This window comes from Sciurus vulgaris, assembly GCF_902686455.1.
Source record: "Sciurus vulgaris genome assembly, chromosome: 10".
Classification (NCBI taxonomy): domain Eukaryota; kingdom Metazoa; phylum Chordata; class Mammalia; order Rodentia; family Sciuridae; genus Sciurus; species Sciurus vulgaris.
In genome coordinates this window covers 27,608,319-27,631,478 of record NC_136470.1, presented here as the reverse complement: position 1 = coordinate 27,631,478, position 23,160 = coordinate 27,608,319, and the positions used below count along the sequence as shown (strand labels likewise).

The window sequence follows — 23,160 nt, the reverse complement described above, 5'->3', positions numbered from 1 at the left end:
CCAAAGCCAACATCTTAATGAATGGGGAAAAACTGAAAGCATTTCTTTTAAAATCCAAAAGAAGACAAGGATATCCACTTTCACCACTTCTGTTTAATATAGTACTAGAATTCTGTCTAGAAGGAAATGAAAGGGATTAAAAAAACAAAAAGAAAAGGAAGTCCAAATTAACAGTTTGCAGATGAAATGATTCAATACTTACAAGATCCAAAAACTCTATCAGAAGACTGCTAATGTTAATAAATTGAGAAAAATAGTAAGTTACAAAATCATCATACAAAAATTAATAGCTTTCTTATATACTAATAATGAATCGGATGAGAAAGTAATCAGGTAAAAAAGCCCTTTCACCATAGCCTAAAAAACAAACACAAAACAAATCCCAAAGAATAAATCTAACCAAGGAGGTAAAATACCTCTACAATGAAAACTGTTAGACACTGAAGAAAGAACTCCCATGTTTGTGGATAGGCAGAATTAATATTGCTGAAATGACCATAGTACTAAAGCAACAAACAGATTTAATGTAATCCCTCTCACAATACAAAAGACATTCTTTATAGAAGTAGAAATAAATCAGTCATAAAATTCATTTAGTAGAATTAAAAAAAAAACAAAAAAGAATAACCCAAACAATTCTAAATCAAAAAAATAATGCTGAAGACATCACAATCCAACTTCAAATTATACTATAGAGTTATGCTAACAAAAACTCCATGATACTTGCTTAAAAATACACATAGATCAAAGATTAGAATATAAGACCCAGAGACAAGTCCACATAGTCATCTCATTCTTGACAAATGTGCCAAAAACATGCATTGGAGAAAAGACAGCTTTTTTAAACAAATGGTGCTGGGAAAATTGGTTATCCATATGTAGAAGAAGAAAATTAGATCCTTATATCTCACCATGCTTAAAAGCTACTTCAAAATGAATCAAAAACTAAGGAATTAAACCAGAAACTGTGTGTGTCTTAGAAGAAATCATAGGCTCAACACTCCAACATATAGGTGTAGAAAATTGACTTTCTAAATAGGACCTCTAAAGTTCAGGAAATAATGCCACGAGTTAATAATTGGAACTGAATCAAATTAAAAGGCTTTTGTACAGCAAATAAAAACATTAGGAATGTGAAGAGAGAACCTGCAGAATGGAAGAAAGTCTGCTTATTTATACTTCTGACAGTGGAATAAAATCCAGACTAGATAGAAATCTCAAAAAACTTAACACCAAAAAGCCAAATAATTAAATTAATATATTGTCAAATGAACTAAACAGACACTTCTCCAAAGAAGAAATACAAGTGTCTAACAAATATATAAAAAAAGTTCAACATTGTTAGCAATTAGGGAAATGCAAATCAAAACTACACTGAGATTTCATCTCACTCCAGTAAGAATAGTAGTCATCAAAAATACAAACATTAATAAACACTGGAAAGGATGTGGAGAAAAAGTAATGCATTCACACAGTTGGTGGGATTGTAAATTACTACATCCGCCATGGAAATCAGTATCAAGCTTTCTCCATAGACAAGGACCATATGACCCAGCTATACCACTTCTTGATATCTATGTTAAAGAATTAAAGTCAGGAGATCCAGGATGGTAAATAGAAGGAAACTTCATTCCTAGTCACTCTGTGACTTGGAATTCAGGCAGAGGAAATACTGTTTCTCTGTGAGACAGGTGTTGCTGCCCACCGATCCCCTACTGTTTATCCCTATTCATCTGCCAAGATTGCCCACCCTCTGCCAGTATATCACTTGCCTTTTGAATGCAGATCACTAGCTGACCTCTGCTTATCATCCACCATTTGCCTGTTTACCCACCTCTTGCCTGCCCATATCTGACTTTCACTTACCCATTGCCCACCACCTGATGTCCACCTGCCGATCACCCACCGTTAGCCTGCAGACTGCCTGCAGATTGCAAATGGATCACCCGCTGGCCACTACCACCTGCTGCCTAGAAGTTCATTGTCACAGTACCTGCAGGTTTGGTTACATATGGCTGCCAACATCTTGGAACACCAGTCAGGGCCTGCAGGTTTGCTGCCGCTACCGCTGTCATTTCTGGCCATGGCCGCCACAGTCTGGGGACACAGGCCAGGGCCCGGAGTATATTGGGGTACCTGCAGGTCTGGTTGCACCTGAGGTCTTTCTGCTCGGTGTGCTAGTGGCCCTATCTGGCTGCCTCTTTGCAGGGTCACTCCTTTGTGTGAGTGCATCCTTGGTGGTCTCTCTGCAAGTTGAATGGGCATTGACATCTTGGTACTGCTGCAAGGCAGAGCCTGTGGAAGCTGAAGCCCAGGTCCATCACATGGCAGCAGGGGTTGCATTGACAAGTGTGGGTCTGGAAAGCCTATGGAACCTGGAGACTAGAGGCAGTTCCCTGGGGGGGAGCACAGGTTGGAGAAACTGGAGAAAATTGGGCTTTCTCCAGCTCAGTGAGTCCTGAGTGTGCAGGGACAAAAGGAACTGGCTACTATGATGGGAAGACTAGAAGAGGGTGTGAGGGCAGCTTGCTATGGGCTCTCCCACTCAAATAATCTGGCACCCACTGGACTGGAGCTAACATCAAACTTCAAACAACTCCACCTTTTGGGACCCCCCCCTCCGCCCCACCTCTCACACCTCTACCATTTTGAATCCAAATATTTTTCATGCATCAATTTATTGAGGAATGGGATATCTGAATAGTATATTACAGTTTTGTTGTATATTCTTATTAATCCTATATTTTTACTTTTTTAAAAAATCTGTATATATTTTTTTCTCTCACCTATCTGTCTCCCTGGATTCTTTTTCTCACTTCTCTCATACTAACAGCCAACCTCTATTAATTCTTCCTTCACACTTACTATAAATTGTTACCTCTATCTTCTCTCCTCCCTCATAAACATCACATCTTACACCACTTCTGTTCCCTTATTGTCCATCATTTGAAATGATAAACCCTTTTAGCGAACTTACTCTTTATATTGTAGACAATAATTAAACAGGTCATTTGTGTTTATTGCAACAAAACTGTAGATGCCTTAATAGGGGCTATTTGGTTTAAGATTTTATATTGTTTGCATTGGGTGCTCTTAATATTGGTCTCCCCCTTAAAGGGGAGGTACTGGAAGCCTTCAAGGATACTATAAGACTATAGGGTAGAAACTATACCGCTCAGATCCATACACAAGATGGGAAGACACACAAACAACATGAAAAAACAAGGTAACAAAGTGCCTCAAACAAACCAAGATGTTCCAACAATACAATCCATAGACAACACAGTAAAAGAAATGTCAGAGAAAGACTTTAGAAAATACATAGTTAGACTGATCTTTGAAATAAAGAATAGTAACAGAGAGAAAATACAGGAAGTAAAATATCACTTCAATAAAGAGACAGAGATTTTAAACAGGAATCAAGTGGAAATCCTCAAAATGAAGGGAACAATAAACCAAATTAAAAATTCAATGAAAAGTTTCACCAACAGACTAGAACACTTAGAAGAGAGAACCTCAGGCAATGAAGACAAAATATATACTCTTGAAAGTAAAGTCAACCACACAGAGAAAATGGTAAGAAACCATGAACAGAATTTCCAAGAAATATGGGATAACATGAAAAGACCAAATTCAATATTTATCAGAATAGACAAATGCTTGGAGATATAAATTAAAGGAATGTACAATCTTTTGAATTACATAATACCAGAAAATTTCCCTAATCTAAAGAATGAAATGGAATGTCAGCTAGCTACAAGAGGCTTACAGGACCCCAAAAGTACAAAATTATATCAGACCCACACAAAGGCACATTAAAATGAGAATGACTAACATACAGAATAAGGATAGAATTTTAAAGGCTGTGAGAGGGAAAAAATCAAATTTCCTATAGATGTAACCAATTTGGATTTCAGCTGATTTCTCAACCCAGACCCTCAATGCCAGGAGGTCCTGGTAACATATATCAAACTCTGAAAGAAAATGGATGCCAACGGAGAATTTTATATTCAGCAAAATTAAGCTTCAGGTTTGAAGATGAAATAAAAACCTTCCATAATAAACAAAAGTTAAAAGAATTCACAACTGGAAAACCTGCACTAGAGAACATCCTCAGCAAAATATTCCATGAGGAATAAATGATAGAAAACAATGGAATCCAGCAAAAGGGGGAACTACACTAAAGGAATAGTCAAGTTAAAAACCAAGAATAAACCAAAAAGACCAAGAATACAAATCATATCTCAATAATAACCCTGAATGTTTATGGCCTAAACTCATTAATCAAAAGACATAACCTGGCAGATTGAACTTAAAAAAATAAAAAAGACCTAACAATATGGTGTCTGTAAGAGACTCACCTCCTAGGAAAAGACATCCACAGACTAAAAGTGAAAGGTTACAAAAAAACGTATCATTCACATGAACTGTGTAAACAAGCAGGAGTTTCCATCCTCATATCAGACAAAGTGGACTTCAATCCAAAATTAGTCAGAAGGGATGAAGAAGGGTATTTCATGCTGCTTAAGGGGATCATACATCAATAAGACATAACAATTATAAATATATATGTCCCAAAGAATGGAGCATCTACGTACATCAAATAAATACTTTTCAATTTCAAGAATCAAATAGATCACACCGCAATGATACTGGGTGACTTTAACACACCTCTTTCACCACTGGAAAGATCTTCCAAACAAAACTAAACAAAGAAACTCTACAACTAAATGATACAATCAATGATTTAGACTTAACAGACATGTATAGAGTATTTCATCCATTATTGAGTAAATACACTTTCTTCTCAAAAGCACAAGGATCCTTCTCTAAAATAGACCATATGTTATGCCAAAAAGCAACTCTCAGAAAATACAAAAAAAAAAAAAAAATAGAAATACTACCCTGCATTCTATCAGATCATAATGGAATGAAACTAGAAACCAATGATAAAATTTAAAAAAAAAGCTACTCTAACACCTGGAGACTAAATAGCATGCTATTGAATGATGAATGGATAGCAGAAGAAATCAAAGGAAATAAAGAAATACTTAGAGGTAAATATGAACACCAGTACAACACATCAAAATCTCTGGGACACTATGAAGGCATTGCTAAGAGGAAAGTTCATTGCATTGAGCTCATACATTTAAAGAATAAAAAGTCAACAAATAAATGACCTAACATTACATCTCAAAGTCCTAGAAGAAGAAGAACAAATCAACACCAAAAGCAGCAGAAGACAGGAAATAAATAAAATCAGAGCTGAAATCAATGAAATTGAAACAAAAGAAACAATTGAAAAAATTGACAAAACAGAAAAGTTGGTTCTTTGAAAAAATAAATAAAATTGATAAACCCTTAGCTGCACTAATGAAGAGAAAGAGAGAGAAAACTCAAATTATTAAAATTCATGATGAACAAGGAAGTATCAAGATAGATACTACTGAAATACAGAAGATAATTAGAAACTATTTTGAAAATTTAGACTCAAATATAATAGAAAATCTTGAAGACGTTGACAAATTTCTAGAGACATACCATTTACTCAAACTGAAGCAGAAAGACCTACACAATTTAAACATCATTTTCAAGCAATGAAATAGAAGACACCATCAAAAGCCTACGGACCAAGAAAAGCCCAGGTGGAGTCTTAGCTGAGTTCTGCAAGACCTTCAAAGAAGAATTAATACCAACACTTCTCAAATTATTCCGCAAAATAGAGAAGGAGAAAACCCTTCCAAACTCATTGTACGAGGCTAATATTGCCGTGATACCAAAACTTGACAAAAACACATCAAGGAAAGAAAACTTCAGACCAATATCCCTGATAAGTACAGATGCAAAATTTTCAATAAAATTCTGGCAATTCACATACAAAAACGTATTAAAAAGAGAGTGTACCATGAACAAGTGGGGTTCATCCACTTGCAAGTTTGGCTCGACATACGGAAATCAATAAACATAATGCATTGCATCAATAGACTTTAGAGAAGAATCGTATGATTATCTCAATAGATACAGAAAAAACGTTTGACAAAATACAACGTCTCTTCTTGTTCAAAACAGGAGAAAAATTAGGGGTAGTAGGAACATGCCTCAACATTGCAAAAGCTATCTATGCTAAGCCCTGGCCAACATAATTCTAAATAGAGAAAAATTGAAAACATTCTTGCTAAAAAGTGGAACAAGAAAGGGATGCCCTCTTTCACCACTTTTATTCAACATAGTCATTGAAACTCTAGCCAGAGCAATCAAACAGAAGAGAGAAATTAAAGGGATACAAATAGGTAAAGAAGAAATCAAAATATCAATATTTGTTGTTGACATAATTCTATATTTCAAAGATCCAAAAAATTCTACCAGAAAACTTCTAGAACTAATAAATGAATTCAGCAATGTAGAAGGATATAAAATCAATACCCATAAATCAAATGATTTCTATACATAAGTGAGGAATCCACTGGAAGAGCAACTAGGAAAACTACCCTATTCACAATAGTCTAAAAAAAAATACTTGGGAATCTATCTAACAAAAGAGGTGAGAGACCTCTACAATGAAAACTACAGAACACTAAAGAAAGAAGTTGAAGAAGACCTTAGAAGGTGGAAAGATCTCCTATGCTCTTGAATAGGCAGAATTAATATTGTCAAAATGACCATACTACCAAAAGTGTTATAGAGATTCAATGCAATTCTTATTACAACCCCAATGACATTCTTCATAGAACTAGAAAAAGCAATCATGAAATTCATTTGGAAAAATAGGACCCATAATAGCCAAAGCAATCCTTGTCAATAAGAGTGAAGCAGGAAACATCACACTACCAGACCTTAAACTATACTATAGAGCAATAGCAACAAAAGCAGCATGGCATTGGCACCAAAATAGACATGTAGATCCATGGTACAAAATAGAAGACACAGAGAAACCCACAAAAATATGGTTATCTCATATACTAGACAGTGTTGCCAAAAACATACATTGGATAAAAGATAGCCTCTTTAACAAATGGTTACATATGTAACAAAATGAAATTAAACTTCTATCTCTCACCCTGCACAAAAATAAACTCAAAGTAGATTAAAGACTTAGGCAGTAGAACAGAGACCCTGAACCTATAGGAAAAAAAAAAAAAAAAAAAAGGCCCAAATCTTCATCATGTAGGCTTAGGACCTGACTTCCTTAATGAGACTCCTAAAGCACAAGAAGTAAAATTAAGAATCAATAAATAGGATGAATTCAAACTAAAAAGCTTCTTTTCAGCAAAGGAAACATCAATAACGTGAAGAGAGAGCCTCAGAATGGGAGAAAATCTTTATAACATGCACCTCAGAGCACTAATTTCCAGGATATATAAACTAAAAAAACGTAACACTAAAAAAACAAATAACCCAAACAATAAATAGGTTAAGGAACTGAACAGACACTTCACAGAAGAAGAAATACAATTGACAAATAAACATATGAAAAAATGTTCATTATCTCCAGCAATTAGAGAAATGCAAATCAAACTACTCTAAGATTTCATCTCACTCCAGTCAGAATGGCAATTCTCAAGAATACAAGTAACAATAGATGTTGGCAAGGATATGGGGGGAAAAGGTACACTCATACATTGCTGGTGGGACTGCAAATTGGGCGACCACTCTGGAAAGCAAAATGGAGATTCTTCAGAAAACTTGGAATGAAACCACCATTTGACCCAGTTATCCCACTCCTTGGCCTATACCCAAAGGATTTAAAATCAGTATACTACAGTGACACAGCCACATCAATGTTTATAGCAGCTCAATTCACAATTGCTAAACTATGGAACCAACTTAGGTACCCTTCAAAAAGATGAATAGATAAAGAAAATATGGTACATATACACAATGGAATATTATTCAGCCTTAAAGAAGAATGAAATTATGGTATTGCCAGTAAATGGAACTAGAGAATGTCTTGCTAAATGAAAGAAGCCAATCCCAAAAAACCAAAGGCCACATATTTTCTCGGATAAGTGAATACTGATCCATATTGTGTGTGGGGGGGTGGGTAGGGAAGAATGAAGGAACTTTGAATTCTGCAAAGGGGAGTGAGGGAAGGGGTAGACACTGGGGATGAGAAGGACAGTAGCGTGACGCAGACATTATAACCCTATATACGTGTATGATTACAATACTGGTGTGACTCAGCACCATGTACAGCCGGAGAAATGAGAATTTATGCTTCATAATGTCCAATGTATCAAAATGCATTCTACTGTCATGTATAACCAACTAGAACAAATTAAAAAATTAGTAAAAAAAAATTAAAGTCAGCATACTATAATGCTATAATGATACATGCAAAGCCATGTTTATAGTAGCACAATTCACAATAAACTATGGAACCAACTAGCAGTCTGTTAATGGATGAATGGATAAGGAATATATACACAACAGAGTTTTATTCCTCCATAAAGAATAATGAAACTATGTCATTTGCAGGAAAATGGATGATGGAAATTGAGAACATTAAGTAAAACAAGCTGAACTCAGAAAGTCTAGGGTTTTATGTTTTTCTTGTATGTGGGAGCTAAAGAAAAAAAGGGAAAGAAAGGTGTGGGCCAATCTCATGAAAATTGGAGGGAGAATAGTAAGTAAAGGGACCGTGGTGGAGAGGGGGAAGCCAAGGAAGGGAAACAGGGAATGCTGGAGAATGATATTGGCCAAATTCTCTGGTTACACTGTGTGCATGCATGGATGTATTACAACAATTCCCACCATTATGTACAACTAAAATGTACCAAGAAAAGAGATGGAAAAAAAAATAAAGGATATGTTTCTAAAAATTTTTGTTCTTTTTTAACTTTACTATCATTAACAACGAAGGTTACATTATTGTTTTGTATTGGGTTTTTTTTTTTTTTTTTTTTAATTTATTTTATTTTGCCATGCTGGGGTTTGAGGTCAGGGTCTCATGTACACTCGGCAAGTGTTTTACCCTGAGCTGCATCACCAGCCCTTTGCCTGTTTTTAAAATTTGTTTTCTTGGAATGCATGATCTTCTCTTTTCTGAGGTATAGAATAGAAATGAAGAGCACAGACTCCGAAGCTGTTCTGCCTGGTGTAAAGATTGTCATACTAACTGTGTTACCTTTGGAAATCACTTAACTCATGGTGACTCAGTTTTTGTAGTGGAAAAATGGAAAACAATGATGTCTCCCTCATCTGGTGATAGACACACACATACTACACACACACACACACACACACACACACACACACACAGAGCACATATTGCATTTTTTTGCTTTATCTTTCAAATTAAAAAAAAAAAAAACTTCAAGTATTGACTCTGTAGGTGAAAGTGATGAAGACAATTATTTGTGTGTACATAATGGTGCTTTAATGGCAGTTCAGAGATCCGTGAACTTTTTCTATAAAGGGTCAAATGTTAATTATTTCAGTCTTTTTGGACACATACTCGAGACGGCCATTGTGTGACAAAAGCAACTAAAGATAAAACATGTAAATAATTGGGTGTGGCTTTGTTTGAATAAAACTTTATTTACAAAAACCGGCTCAGGCTGGCTTTGGCCCACAAGTCACAGTTTGTTGACCCTTGATTTGACTGATGGTTACCATGAAAATTTGAAGTTATCAGGCAATTATGTCTTTTCTTCTCCCAATTATATCTACTCATTCTCTGTTGCTCTGTATTTGTGCTGTGCTTCTCTGCAGTGATTTCGAAATATTCAATTTTCATTTGTTCAACTGGCAAGCTCTTTGATTTGTGTGCTAGAACAGAACTCAATTTTATAGTGTTAAGTTGGACTCATTAAATAAAATTATGCATCACTTTTTAGCATTAAATCTGCTCATAGTAAGAGCTTTTTTATTTTCTTACCTTGATCTCATTGAGCATATAATCAGAGGATTCTTTTTCCAGGAAAAAAAAAAAAAAAATGAATTCTAGTTCTTCTGTTCAGAGTCTCAGGTTCTTCACTATTCTTGGTCGTATGCACAATTCATGTGACTATGGACAGTAATCAATAAGCGAGGCCCCAATTTATTCCTCTCATTGGAATCATCATGTTGACATTAACTCATTGTTATACAATATTTTGACATAGACCTTATTTTCTAAGTATATAGAAGTGTTAACTGGTAAACGGGATGAATTTGCATTCAAAATGAAGGCATCCAGAGTTGCCATGCGTGGATGCGGTGAGTCTATAAGTGTGCCTTGGTCTGTAGGGGGCATAGTTGAGTGAGAATCTCAGTGACTGCTTCTTTAATTTCATCACTCTTTTGCACCTGGATTCCCACAGACTGCTTGTAATCAATGCCTGAGGGCAACTTAAATATTAATGAAGGCTATTTTCTGGTTGATGTGCAGAAACTTTAACTAAAGGACTCTAAAAACCTGCCAAACTTCTGGAACTGCACTGGTGTCTAAGATGCTTCCAACCAAACTACCTTTCTTCTGTCTCTACTTTCTCCAGGATCAGATCTACACCTTCTGTAATAATTTCTTATAGCCTCCCCTAAATTTCTGTTCTTTTCCCTTACAAGCATAGCCTATAATAAATCACTTGAGCTGCTAATTCCAACATGGGGTCTGCTTCTAGGTAATCTGTCAAATGGTAAATCTACATTAGAAATTTTGTTTTGCTGTCAATTTTTGGGATAAGCAAAAATGTTCTCAAAGACAGAAAACACTTTAAGAATATAGAAAATACATGAGACTTGGAAAAATTCCTTTTGTTTTGGGGGGTAGAATACCAAGCATGTTGTAGAGAAAAAGTGAAGGTTTCATTGAAATTTTAGCTCTACAAAGGTTATGCAAGAAAATAGAGAACTAGTTCTTTGTAAGCCCTTGTAAAAACTGAAAGATCTCTCCCAATCCTCCTCATGGGAACTGACCAAAATCAAATTGTTTAAAAAGTATTAAGTAACATTGGAAGAAATTCTTCTTTTCACTAGGCACTGTGGACACCATGGAATTTAATGGAAATATCCTAAGGCATTATTTTTCAGTCTCTTAATCATGTCTGTTTGGAGTGAGGTACAACAGACTTGTATTTCCCAAATTCATCTGTCATTTTTCTTTGAGAAATTTATTTATTTTAACAAACTTTCTAGATAAGGAAAGCCTTTGGATTGTTATTCAATAGTATTCCATTTGAGAGAAGGAAAATCATTTATATTGTGCCTGAAAGAAAAATGTAGTAGATATACAAACATGTGAAAGAATTTTATGACTTAAATGAGTACAAATACAACATATAAAATTGTATGTTCATTATGGTTACCGTGGTGTTAACATACGTATTTGTGAATATGCATATGTACGTGTGTGTGTAGAATACAAAGTTAACACTAATAAATGGCATATTGTAGAGACTAAATTATTTTCTTAGTTCCTCAATTATTGAAGCTTTCTCTTATAATCAGTGTTATAATTTAGGTATTAAACACTATAAAAATACTTAAGTATTGGATGATAATACTTCAAAATTATTCATAGGAATGAATATACATAGAGTTTGCGATTACTTTGAATCATTTTTACAATTCAGTCAATAAAAATGTTCAGTTTTTATTGATTAGTGATTAGTTAATCTGGAAATAGTAGTTGTGATATACATGTATATATATATATATATATTTCATTTATGTATTATTTTTGTAAAAGATACTGGTCTTTTAGAAAGCTATGCTTTCTTAGTAATTTTATTCTATGACAAATAGAATAATTGTTGAAAATTTAAAATTGTAAATATACTCAATTTCACTCTAAATATTTCTCATTTTGATATTTGCCTTTTGCACATGATCCCCAAACTGAGTCTTGCTATTAAGGAGAAAAAACAAGACTAACAGATTTGAACTATAAGTGGAATCTACTCTTTCTTCCTGATTAATATTTTAATATAAAGATAACCAAAAGGCATATATGATGGCATTTTACACTTCATAAGTGTTTCACACCTTCCTTTTATTATCTCATTTTATCCTCCCAAGTTTGTTGAAATTCATGATATAATTATTTCCCTTTGACCAAATGAGTATGCACAATTAATATTCAATAGATCTGGGATTCAATCTCAATCTTGATCTGACTCCAGGTACATCAGAATCAATGGCAAACAAAATGGAAATATAAGAATGAAAAGAAGGAATGAATACACTAGAAGAGTAAAATTTAACTCAGATCTATAATCATTAACATGTTTAATCTTCAGGGACATATAGTAACTAAATGATTCTCAATTTTTATATCATTTTTTAAAGAACATTACAACAGTGAAGTGTAAATATAGAAACCTTAGTCATAATTCCTCCTCTCTAAAACAAATATGAATATTTTAATGTGTTGATTTCTTGTCTTTTTCCTTTTTTTCAGTGGGCACCTTTAATGATAAGGTCTCATGTATTGGAGGAAATAGAGGAGGAAAGTGTAAAGGATCAATTCCTTTTATGTTATGGATGAGAAATTCTCTTTGGTGAGTGGTTTTCTTTCCTCTTTTCTTTATCTAAAACTCAAACCTAGGATAATGCAAATAATCCATTTCACTTGTATGACAGAGAACCAGAGAGAAATTAGCAGTTTATGGTAAACAGTAACTTAGAAGAGAGGAAACTTTCTTAGGTTTAAATATCTCATGGATTTGTAAACCAGAAAAGTAGATACAATCAGAAAGTTAAGCTGCAGAAATCCAGTTGTTGGAAATTCTGTATTTAAGCAATTACAGACCACATAAGTATATTCATAGTATATTCATAATTTTGCACACTGCTTTGTTCACTTATACTGCAATATTTATAACTTATGAAAGTGTTCTTCCTCAAAGATCTGCGAAAGATTTAATTCTCTATTAATTTGTAAATAAGTTGTTGTTTTAGACTGTTTAATTTTTAAATGTGCTCAGAATTTATTTTGGTAAAGCCTGTGTGTAGAGGAACTCATTATTCCTATTTTGCTAACTAGTCTCTCACTTTTAAAAATAATCCTTACTCTCTATTTCTTTGTCATATCATTTTCATTAAATAGAGTATCCTTATCACTGCCCAGAGCCATGGCAATGATCTATGAGTTGTCTTGTGCCAGCAACACACTTTCAAAAATAAATGCGGTGTGGACCTACTCCTATGTCATTGAAATTCCCTGCCTCTGTGCCCTTGATCTTTCTTCATGATAGTGTGGATATAATACTATATTGTTGATTTTTTTTTTTTTTTTTAGTACTGGGTATTGGACATAGGGTCTCATTAATGCTAGGCAAATGCTTAAACACTGAACTACATCCTAATGGCTTTTACTTTTTTTTTTTTTTTTGTACTGGAGACTGAACCCGGGATTGCTTTATCAATGAACTATATCTCCAGTACTTCTACTTTTTATTTTTTATTTTTATTTTTATTTTGAGACAGAGTCTCATTAAATCCCTGAGACTGGCTTGAAAATTGTGATCCTCCAAAATTGCTGGAATTATAGGTGTATACCAATGCGTCTGGCCAATGTTCATGTCGTTATCTAAGGCTACCTCTACTTGTGTGCTAGATCCAGTCATCTTATTATGTACAGTAGTTCCCTAATTGACCCATCTATGCTTCATCATTAATTTCCCCATTCCCGTTGGATCATTACCAATAGCATAGGAATATGCTGTATTTATCCAATCTCACAAAAATAAACACTCACTTGATCTCATGTGGCTATCTACCTACAACCATTTCTCTGGTCTTTCAGGCAAGACAGCACAAATGTTTTCCCAACTCTCAGCTTCCAACTTCTTTCCTCCTTTTCTCCCTTGAATCCATTTCCAGCAGGATTTTGTCCCTAATCTTCTACTGACATAGCTCTTGTCAGAATTACTAATGACCTCTTTATTGCAGAACACAATGGTCAATTCTCAGTTTTCATGTTACTCAAACAACATTTGACACAGTATACCATGTCCTCATTCTTGAATCCTTTCTTTACTTGGCTTCTGGGATTTGACTATGAATTTTCTCCCACCTTACTGGCCCCTCCTTCCACCAATCATTGGGAGAATTATCAAATAATTTACTGCCATATTTATTTTTTACTCCTCTACTTCTAACTTTTTAATAATGCTGGAGAATTTCAGGGTTTAATCCTTAGATCTTTTCTCTTCACTTTGCTTATTCCTTTTAGGAATTTATCAGTATCTTGATTTTAATTATGACTTTAAATATCACCTATTAGGACATGATGCCCAAATAATGTATTCCCATTTTGGACTCCAGAAATCAGCTCTTAAATATCCAACTTTGCATCAAATATACTTTCTCAACTTCTCCACATATATCTTTAATAGACACTTCAAGTTTACAGTTTATAAAGCCAAACTTCTTATTTTTATCTTTAGATCTTTCCCTTCTAAACTATTTTTTCTTCCAGTGCTTCAGTCCAAATTACTTGGGGATCATCATTGACAGTTCTCCTCTCACATTCTGCATGGAGTTCAGCAGAAGATTTTCTTAGTACTATTTTCAACATATATCCAGATTTAGGTTACTTTGTACAACTTTTACCATGACCATGTAGTGGTGGGGAAGAAACAAAATATTTCAACATCTAAACTTTTTATGCAATGACTCAGTCTGCTTTTTAATGTGAGAGATGGTAAAATATGAAGTTACAATTTAAACCACATTGATATCACTTATTAATAGTATCCTGTGTAAATGATGCTTACTGTCCTAATGAGTCAGTTCTTGTTTTCCTGTTTTTTAATTATGGCCCTGTTATCTTATTGCATGGCTATTTACTATAGTGTATCATGCATTAAGGTCATTTTACTGAACTTTGGAAACAGTTTCTTCAGTGATTTTACTCTTTTTGAACATATCTCTGTCAATAAGATACAAAATTTTGTCTTCCTTTCCAACATTAATATTTTTGTTTGTGATAACTGCCTACACATTTAATGAAAGCAAATTGTTTATATTGAAATATAGTTTCTTTCTTATACAGAAGAATATTTGCCAATAAAAAGAGCCAACTGGTTATTTTAGTGTTGCATTGTATGCTGATATAAAAACCAGTCTTCAATTTATAAATGTATTAGGAATATTGGCCAGGGTTTAGAATACTCTGTTGTCTATTTAATGTTATACAATTTTGCTAAGTTGTTATATATTATTTGCATAGTATGGCACCTTACTTTTGCTTTTCACATTATTTTAAATGGAAAAATGTCAATTATAAATAAATAGAAAGTTATGTGATGACTTTAGAGTGCATTTTAATATGAGTAATATGATACGCTGTCTCTTGTGTGTGAGGTGGTTGCATGTTACTTTTTTCTATTTGAAAAGCAATAACAACAGCACTCCCAGACGTCATGGTAAACCTCTTGACTCAAGAGCTCTATTGTGGTCTTTCTTGAGTTCTGAGTGATATGCTTAAATCTGATAAGATGAATTTTGTTTTCATCTTCAGTAAGGAAGTTAGCATGTGGTTATGGCTAGCTGAGTACCTGGCACTTAGTGGGTAAATCAAATAAATGTGGATTCAAAACTTGACTTCACTGTTGTTAGCAGTCTGACTGAGGAATTGGTCAAGTATCTCATGCCCTCAGTTTTCTTGTGCATAAAATGGGAAAAACTGCCTCCTGAAATTGTTGTGTGGTAAAAAGGAGATGGTAGCTCTCAAGTTCTTAGCACACGGCTGTGGCCCAGTGAGTTCTCAGTACTTGAGCATCATTGCTTTTATGAGTTTTCTTCCCATTTTCCCCTTGACTATTATCTTTTTCTTTTTTTAAAAATATCTATATTAGGAAAAAGAAATTAAAAGGTATTTGAATATAGATGGAGGAAATGCTTCATTTTTAAATGTCCCAGGTGTGTCCCACTATATCCAGCTCAATTGTAATTGTTCAACTGATGATTTTTCTCACTTTAAAAACTCTGATAAAAGGTAGCATCTTTTAATATTAATAATAGTAAAAATATTATATTTGAAAAAAGCTTAGAAAAAGATACTACATTATACTTTTAAGAAATATCTAATATTTTTATAACTTTTTTTTTAAAGTAGTCAAAACTTTAGAGCATTAGAGGAGAACTAAAAAAAATAAGGAAAAAAATCATAACACATCTTCTATAACCCAGTGTATTACAAACATTCAATAGGAAAAAAGTACTTAGTAGTTCTTAAAATATTGAAATATGAACTGGATATTTGGGATTATTTAGTTTCCATTTCATAGAAATTGTGTGAATTAATTTAAAAGGTAGAGACTTGGTGAACTGTAAGAAACATAATCTTAAGATATTTTCTGAAAAAAAAAAGATATTTTCTGATCACAGTTATAAGGAATACATAATCAAAATGTAAAATCTCTAGGAAGCTCTGTTCTTAGGACATTTTGTTTTCAGTGGAAGCAAATCCTTAAAACAAGGCTCACTCTCAATGCCTCGTATTTCTTTGTTTCTGTGGTTATCCAGCCAGAAACTGTAAATTCAATCTACCCATGTCTGTTTTTGTTCCTTTCTTTGGTTTTCTTAATTCTGGGGTCTTTCCTGCTGAAGCAAGAGCATCATTTTATTTATTTATTTTTTTTCCTGCTGTCTTATGTCTCTTTGCCAGAGAAATTTATTTTAAAATGAGAAGACATTTCATTGGCCTTTGGCACATCAAGGAATAAAAGTATGTATGACAATCTAAGGCTTTGAAGACCTATTTTTCTCAGTGTTTTCATGATAAAAAGAAATAGTATAGTTTACCTGCATATATATTCTATCACAGATCAAAAATAATCTTCAAACAATTGCATTTGTGCAGGGCATAGTGGCTCACACCTGCAATCCCAGTTCCTCAGGAAGCTAAGGCAGAGAACTGTAAGTTTGAGACCAGACTCAGCGTCTTAGCAAGGCCCTAAGCAACACAGCAGGACTCTGTCTCAAAATAAAAATAAAAGGGACTGGAGGTGCATCTTAGTGATTGAGTGCTCCTGGGTTCCATTTCCAATACCAGAAAAGAAAAAAAAAAAATATATAGCATTTGTATTGAACATACAGCCTTTTTTCCTTGTCCTTATTCCCTAAACAATAAGGTATACAATGATTTAAATGACATTTGTATTACATTAGGTATTATAAGTAACCTAGAAGAGGTTTAAAGTGTATGGGAGGGTATTCATAGGTAAAATGTATATACTGTGTGGTTTTAAATAAGGAACTTGAGCATCCACAGAATTTGGTATCTGCTGAAGTATTGAAACCAATTCTCTGAAGATACCAAGGGAAGACTGCACTACCCAAGCAAGAATGAATGTCAAATCATTGTCAGTAGGGTTAGTTCAATTTGCTCATTCTGAAGGGAAAAACAACAAAACTTATATATTCACCTCTAATGTTGAATATAGATCCTCCTTTGATTTTCTTGAAGTTTGTGTTATTTGTTCATAATTTTAATTTTTGTCACTGTGTTTTTCTTATCTTGGTTAAAATATATATCTCAAAAAATCTTTATAAATATTTTAATCTTCACACCAGAAATTAAAAACAAACTATTTTTGAGTTGAAAGTATAATTAATTTTATTCAGATACATTTAGTAGACAAGTATATTTTATAAATTACTCTGAAGTTTCAAAAGTAACATTAGGAAATCACTATATGTCACCTCAAACACAGTTATGAGGACATGATAGTCACTTGGAGAATTCATGTTGGAACTGAATATTATTTGTGCACATTTTAGGAAATTTTAAGCAGAAATGTTGCAGAAGAAATCGTCTTTATTTTTTTAAAAGGCTTTTGAATTATTTAGTTCAAATGGGGAAGAAGGCCTAAAGTTCGAATTCATGGCATATTGCTATAATGTACTATCAACTTAATCCTTCATTTTTCTTGTCAATTAAAGACTTATCTTTATTCACTGATGCACTTATCAGTAATTCGCTGGGTATTTTAAAGCTGGTTGTTAAAAAAATCCCTTTGTTTATGGCAATAAGGCACCATTCATTTTGTGAACTTTATAAAACCAACCTCTGCCAATTTTGCTCTTTGAGAATAGCTCTAAAGATGTGTTCCCACAGTAATTACTGATTCCAGAGATGTTCATTAAAGAATGAAGTCAGAGGCAAGTGTTTGAAACAATTGTATCCCACCAAAGGCAGCTTTACTGCGCACCTTCTCAGTCTCTACAGTTCTGTTCATTTATTTTATTTTTTTTTAAATCATTGGAAAACAATACAATTTGCACTTTTTAGTGCTATTGCCTGTAGAGTTGTATTAAAGATATAGGGTATTATTTTTATGTATTATATTTAAAGTAGAGATTCAGCAAAGATTGGGGAAAAGCTGGAATGCTTTTGAATGCAAGCCCAGCTGTCTATCATATACCTGCTGTGAATGGTGTGGGTCAGTCTAGTGTTTCTGCACTCTGATGGCCCACTTCCCTAAGCAACCAGGACGAGAAAGCCTGGGACAAACCTCAGTGCAGAGAGCCAATTCTGACGGGAGAAAAAGAATACTAAAAAAGATGGTTTGGAGTTGTATATTTCTTTTAGAAGAGATTTGTTATTGTAAAAGAGTAGCAAGAAGCCTTTTAAATCTTTTAGTAGTTTATTATCAGAACCCAAGGTGCTAGAATGGGCTTAGGTATTGCATAGTTATCCTGCAATTAGAATGCCGCCTCCCCCGAAGTCTGACTAGGGAAAAGAAGAATGAAAATTCAGAACTAGAGAAATTTTGTCTCGGCTTATCAGTGAGAAATTTGAATGATAAACCTTTACTGAAATGAAATCATATTTATTTCTTTGGCATGGAAAAATATGATGGACAAAGGAAGGAAATCAGAGAACTGGGCATTGGGTCTATTTCCTTGATTTCTAGGTGATAAACAAACTGAGAGAACATTATTTGTACTGAGCACATTCCTTATTTGAATGCAAAAACACAGCTGAATTCATTTTCTAAATGCTGGGAAACAGTTTTCTGTTCTGGGGGCTCAGACTTAAGTTCTTTCATTCACATTTTTTTAAAAATTTGATTAACCCCTATTAAACATCAAGATTTTGAATACAAATGTGACTTAATTTCATTGCAATTAATATTTGATTGCTTGGGATTTGAATGAATGATTTTACTCTTAAATTTTAAGGTTTTATCTGATTATAATATTGAGGGTCCTGAGAAGAAATGCCGCAAGGAATAGCAGAGTACTTGTGGACCACAGCACAAATGGTGGAGAACCTTGTATTGTGGTATCTAAGAACTTTTACTTGGTATTTGGGTTGTTAGCATTTGAACTCCATTAAGAGATTAGGGAATATTTCTAGGACTCAGCTTCTTCATCTGTGAAATGGGAAAGTTAACAAGACTCACCTCAACTTTTTGTTTTGTTTTGTTTTTCTTATATGTGGATTAAGAGATTCTTTATGAACAACTCCAAAATCATTACCTGGCATGTAGTAAGTGCTCAACAGTTGTTACCTATTATTTTTCATGTACCCATAACTAGAGAACCTTTTATTTTTTTAAAAATATACATATATCCTAATTATTAAACAATTTTAAAATGACCAAAAATTCAGAAAATCAGGGCAGAAAATAAGAATCCAGTGTCATCCTAGTATCCTGATTTGTCCAAATAAATGTCATATGCCTTTATTAAAACAGAACCTAGTCTATGTAATGGTACATAATCTGTTTTGCTTTTTTTTTTTTCTTGACAATCCATGGACATCATTCCATCAATAAATAGAGCTGTGCCAACTAATGTTCACTATCTGAATCACACTCTATGCAGTCTTTAACTAACTGTCCTTGAAATCTTAAATATTCTTTATGACCATAGATGAGATATGCCTTTAATCAGAACATTCTTGTTTACTGGCCCTGAGTGTTTGGTTGGCCATTAAAATTGACTGGAGCCTTTCTGAATGCTTAGGTCTGGATTCCACCTCTGATCTATCTGTGTGTTTTTGGACAAGTTATATAACCTCACTATCTCACATGTGTGGGTCCATTTATGAAATGTTGATAAAAGAGCAGGTGCTTCTCATGGTTGTTAGACAGAATAAGACTTATAAAGCTTCAAAGACTGGTTTCTGGTACATAGTTTGTGTTCAATAAATATTAGTTGAAGGTTGAATAAAATCCTGGAGTTCCTTTCCAATCACGTAAGAAAAATTATCTTACACTTTGAATCAAGTAAGTTTATATCATAAAAGATTTATTTGCAAGTATAACAACATCTCAATGCAATATGCATGTATACTTTGAGATGTTTATGTGTGGAAATGTGCATTATCTTTCACACTCCAATTCTCAAACCATGTCAATTGGAAGAGAGTTTAATGAAGTTATTTCTGGACACATTGCACACTGAATAATTAGAGACAATCACTTCTGGTCAATAGCAAGTAGGTTAAATTTTGCAAATTTTATTTTCTTTCTTAACATATCTGAAGAACAGGGAACATACTTGTCAATGACTTAGGTTTACTACACCATGTTGATGGGTGCATGGATGAGGGCATGGGAACAGGAAGGTTCTCACCTTTCCAGGACAGAATATGGGAGTAATGGTAAAATCCGAAGGGATTCCTTTTTGGTGTTATTCCTTTTAGTTCTATGTGACAGTAGACTATAATTTGACTTATTTATACAAACATGGAGTACATCTTATTCTAATTAGGATCCCAGTCTTATGGTTGTACATGATGCGGGGATTCACATATGTATGTAGGAAATTGTGTCAGAATCGTCCCACAGTCTGATCCCTTAAGTGCTGTGATAGATTAATTCTATAATGACCATCCCTTTTTAAATGTCTAAGTAGAGACTTGTTACCCTTATTTGGTAATGATTTGGAAAAAAAACAGTGGTTATAAAAAGAGTTTCAAACCAGCTAAGATCCACCAAAAGAAAGCAAAAGGGGGACTGGAGAGATAGCTCAGTTGGTAGAGTGCTTGCCTTATAAGCACAAGGCCCTGGGTTTGATCCCCAGCACTGCAAAAAAAAAAAAAAAAAGCAAAAGGGTACAAATATCTGTACTCTAAAATATTGAGAGATTTCTTTTGCTCCCTGTGGACCACACAGGAGAAGGCAGTGAGAGTCCTTGGGATAGTGCCTCTGGTCATCCCTAGCTTCGTTTTCTTCCCCTAAACGTTCCTAAATGAGTTTGTTTCTCTATGTACCTTGACCTGAAATAGCCTGAAAACACTCTTTTTAAATGCCACTTTACTCTCTCTACTAGCAAAACAGACATAGGAGGGAGGATATTCCTGAGGATATTTTTTGTCAAACAGATTAATTTGTATTCCTGCTTATATCCTTGCATGAAAGTGCTTCTAAAAATTAGAGACTCATAGATCCACTAGAATACATCTACCAACCCAGACTGAGAAGCACTGTCCTAGAAATCAGCTGTAAAAAATCATTTAGTGCTCACATGATTGAACATACAAATGAAAATTCTTGCAAACATGGCCATGGGGATAAAAAAAATTGCTAAAGGTAACATGCCTTTAGTGGATGGTGAAAATTAAAACACCAAAATTAAGTAATTTTATTAAAATTAAAAATCCTCTGAAAATATATTTGTGTGACTGCAACATAATACTGTTCTAAAGCAGTGATTTTCAAAACTTATTCATAGCAGTAGGTCAGCATGATTTGGAAACTTCTGGAAAGCCAGTGCTTGCAATGCACTCCAGATTTACTAAGCAGAAGCTCCTGAGAATGGAATCCAGTCGTTTCTATCTTAATACGCTCTTTGATGATTTTCAAATGCTTAAGTTTACAGTTAATGAGGCAGATCACTTTTTTGGTCTTCACATACCAAACAAGCACTATCCTACATTTACTATAGGAAACATACTCATCTGGGTGAGGCTGATGGTATTTCAATTCCTTTTAAAGAATTTGTCTCAGAGCCAATTTGTATCTAACGAGAAATTCAGTTTCATTATTTTACAGTCAAATTACTAAGTAATTGCAGAGAGTAATTGTATGAAACTCAAATTTGACTTTGCACTGAGAAAAAAAGAATAGGAAACTTTTTTCACATTTGGAAAATCAGTCTTCAGGAGATACAGTTACAGAGTTTTATTGAAAAATTTTATTGAAAGCTTATTAAAGAGCCCCTGAGAGAATACTTTTATAACTTGTAGGACATTTTACACCATAATATCGTTTAGCTTTTAGCTCTCCCTAATTGGCCATTGGTCAGAACAGTTAACATGGTGAATGCTTCATTTATTTGACTCTCATATCTTCTGACTCAGAGTTAGAGTTAGCTTTGGAAGGAAACGAGGGGTCAAGTGATTGCCAGGAGAAAAGTCAAAACATCATTGTACCCATTTCACTGCCACAATTGACTTGACTACTGATTTCTCTGCTTCTATGAAATCCTCTTCCAAACTCCCAGTTCATACAAAGATTTAAAATCTCATCTTGTACCAGAGTAGTTATGGTGGTAGCTCCCAAGAGGAGAGAACTGGAGCAAAGGAACAAGGGAACTCAAATCCTGAAGGTCAGTGTCAATTTACTTCCCCCTCTGTTCTATGTATTTATTACCAGCACTTTGTCCTGAGTTCTCAGCTGCCAACTTCATGCGTCTCCAACTCTCATCCTGGAGTTTCCATTTAAGTACTTTGACAAAATGCACAGGATGACCCTCTATTTTAAAAAGAAGACATTGAGGGGGAATTATCTAGGTTTTCCTCGGAGCCTTAAATGGATCTTACATGGGCATTTCCTGAAGTTTTCTGTTTAGTGCTCTGGCAGCTCAAAGCTCTTCCACAATCTAAGTGAGGAAAGAACAAGCTTCATTAAAAGTCCTGGTCACCGCAGGAAGACGTTTTTTAAGTGTAAATAAAATTCAGGAGATAGCACACCAGTCAGGGATGTGCTGGGCAAAGAACATCAAGCAAAAAGAATATAAAACTGAAATATCCTAGGGAAAATTGCTGATGGTATTTGAAGGATCATATTGTATATGGCTTTTTAACTCACAATTTTAACTTTATAACTTATGATAAAAATTATAATTTTGCTGTGATTTGGAAAATAGTGTCTCCGTAGGTACCTTGCTTTTAACCATGCTCACCAGCTGTGGTGCTTGTTGGAGGTGTTGCAAACTTTAAGAGGTGGTGCCCAGTGAGAGGAAGGTGGGTCCCTTGGGATGTGCTCTTGAAGGGAA

General features: G+C 34.2%; 1 protein-coding gene across 1 annotated transcript in view; it reads left to right on the top strand.

The window, feature by feature from the left end:
• The window catches only part of LOC306638119 (uncharacterized protein), a 734,580-nt gene that overhangs the window by 138,758 nt on the left and 572,662 nt on the right, over positions 1–23,160 (top strand). The window contains exon 5 of the mRNA XM_079101234.1: positions 12,380–12,479. Within this exon, the coding sequence (XP_078957360.1) occupies positions 12,380–12,479 (100 nt within the window). The remainder of the gene's footprint in view (positions 1–12,379; positions 12,480–23,160) is intronic.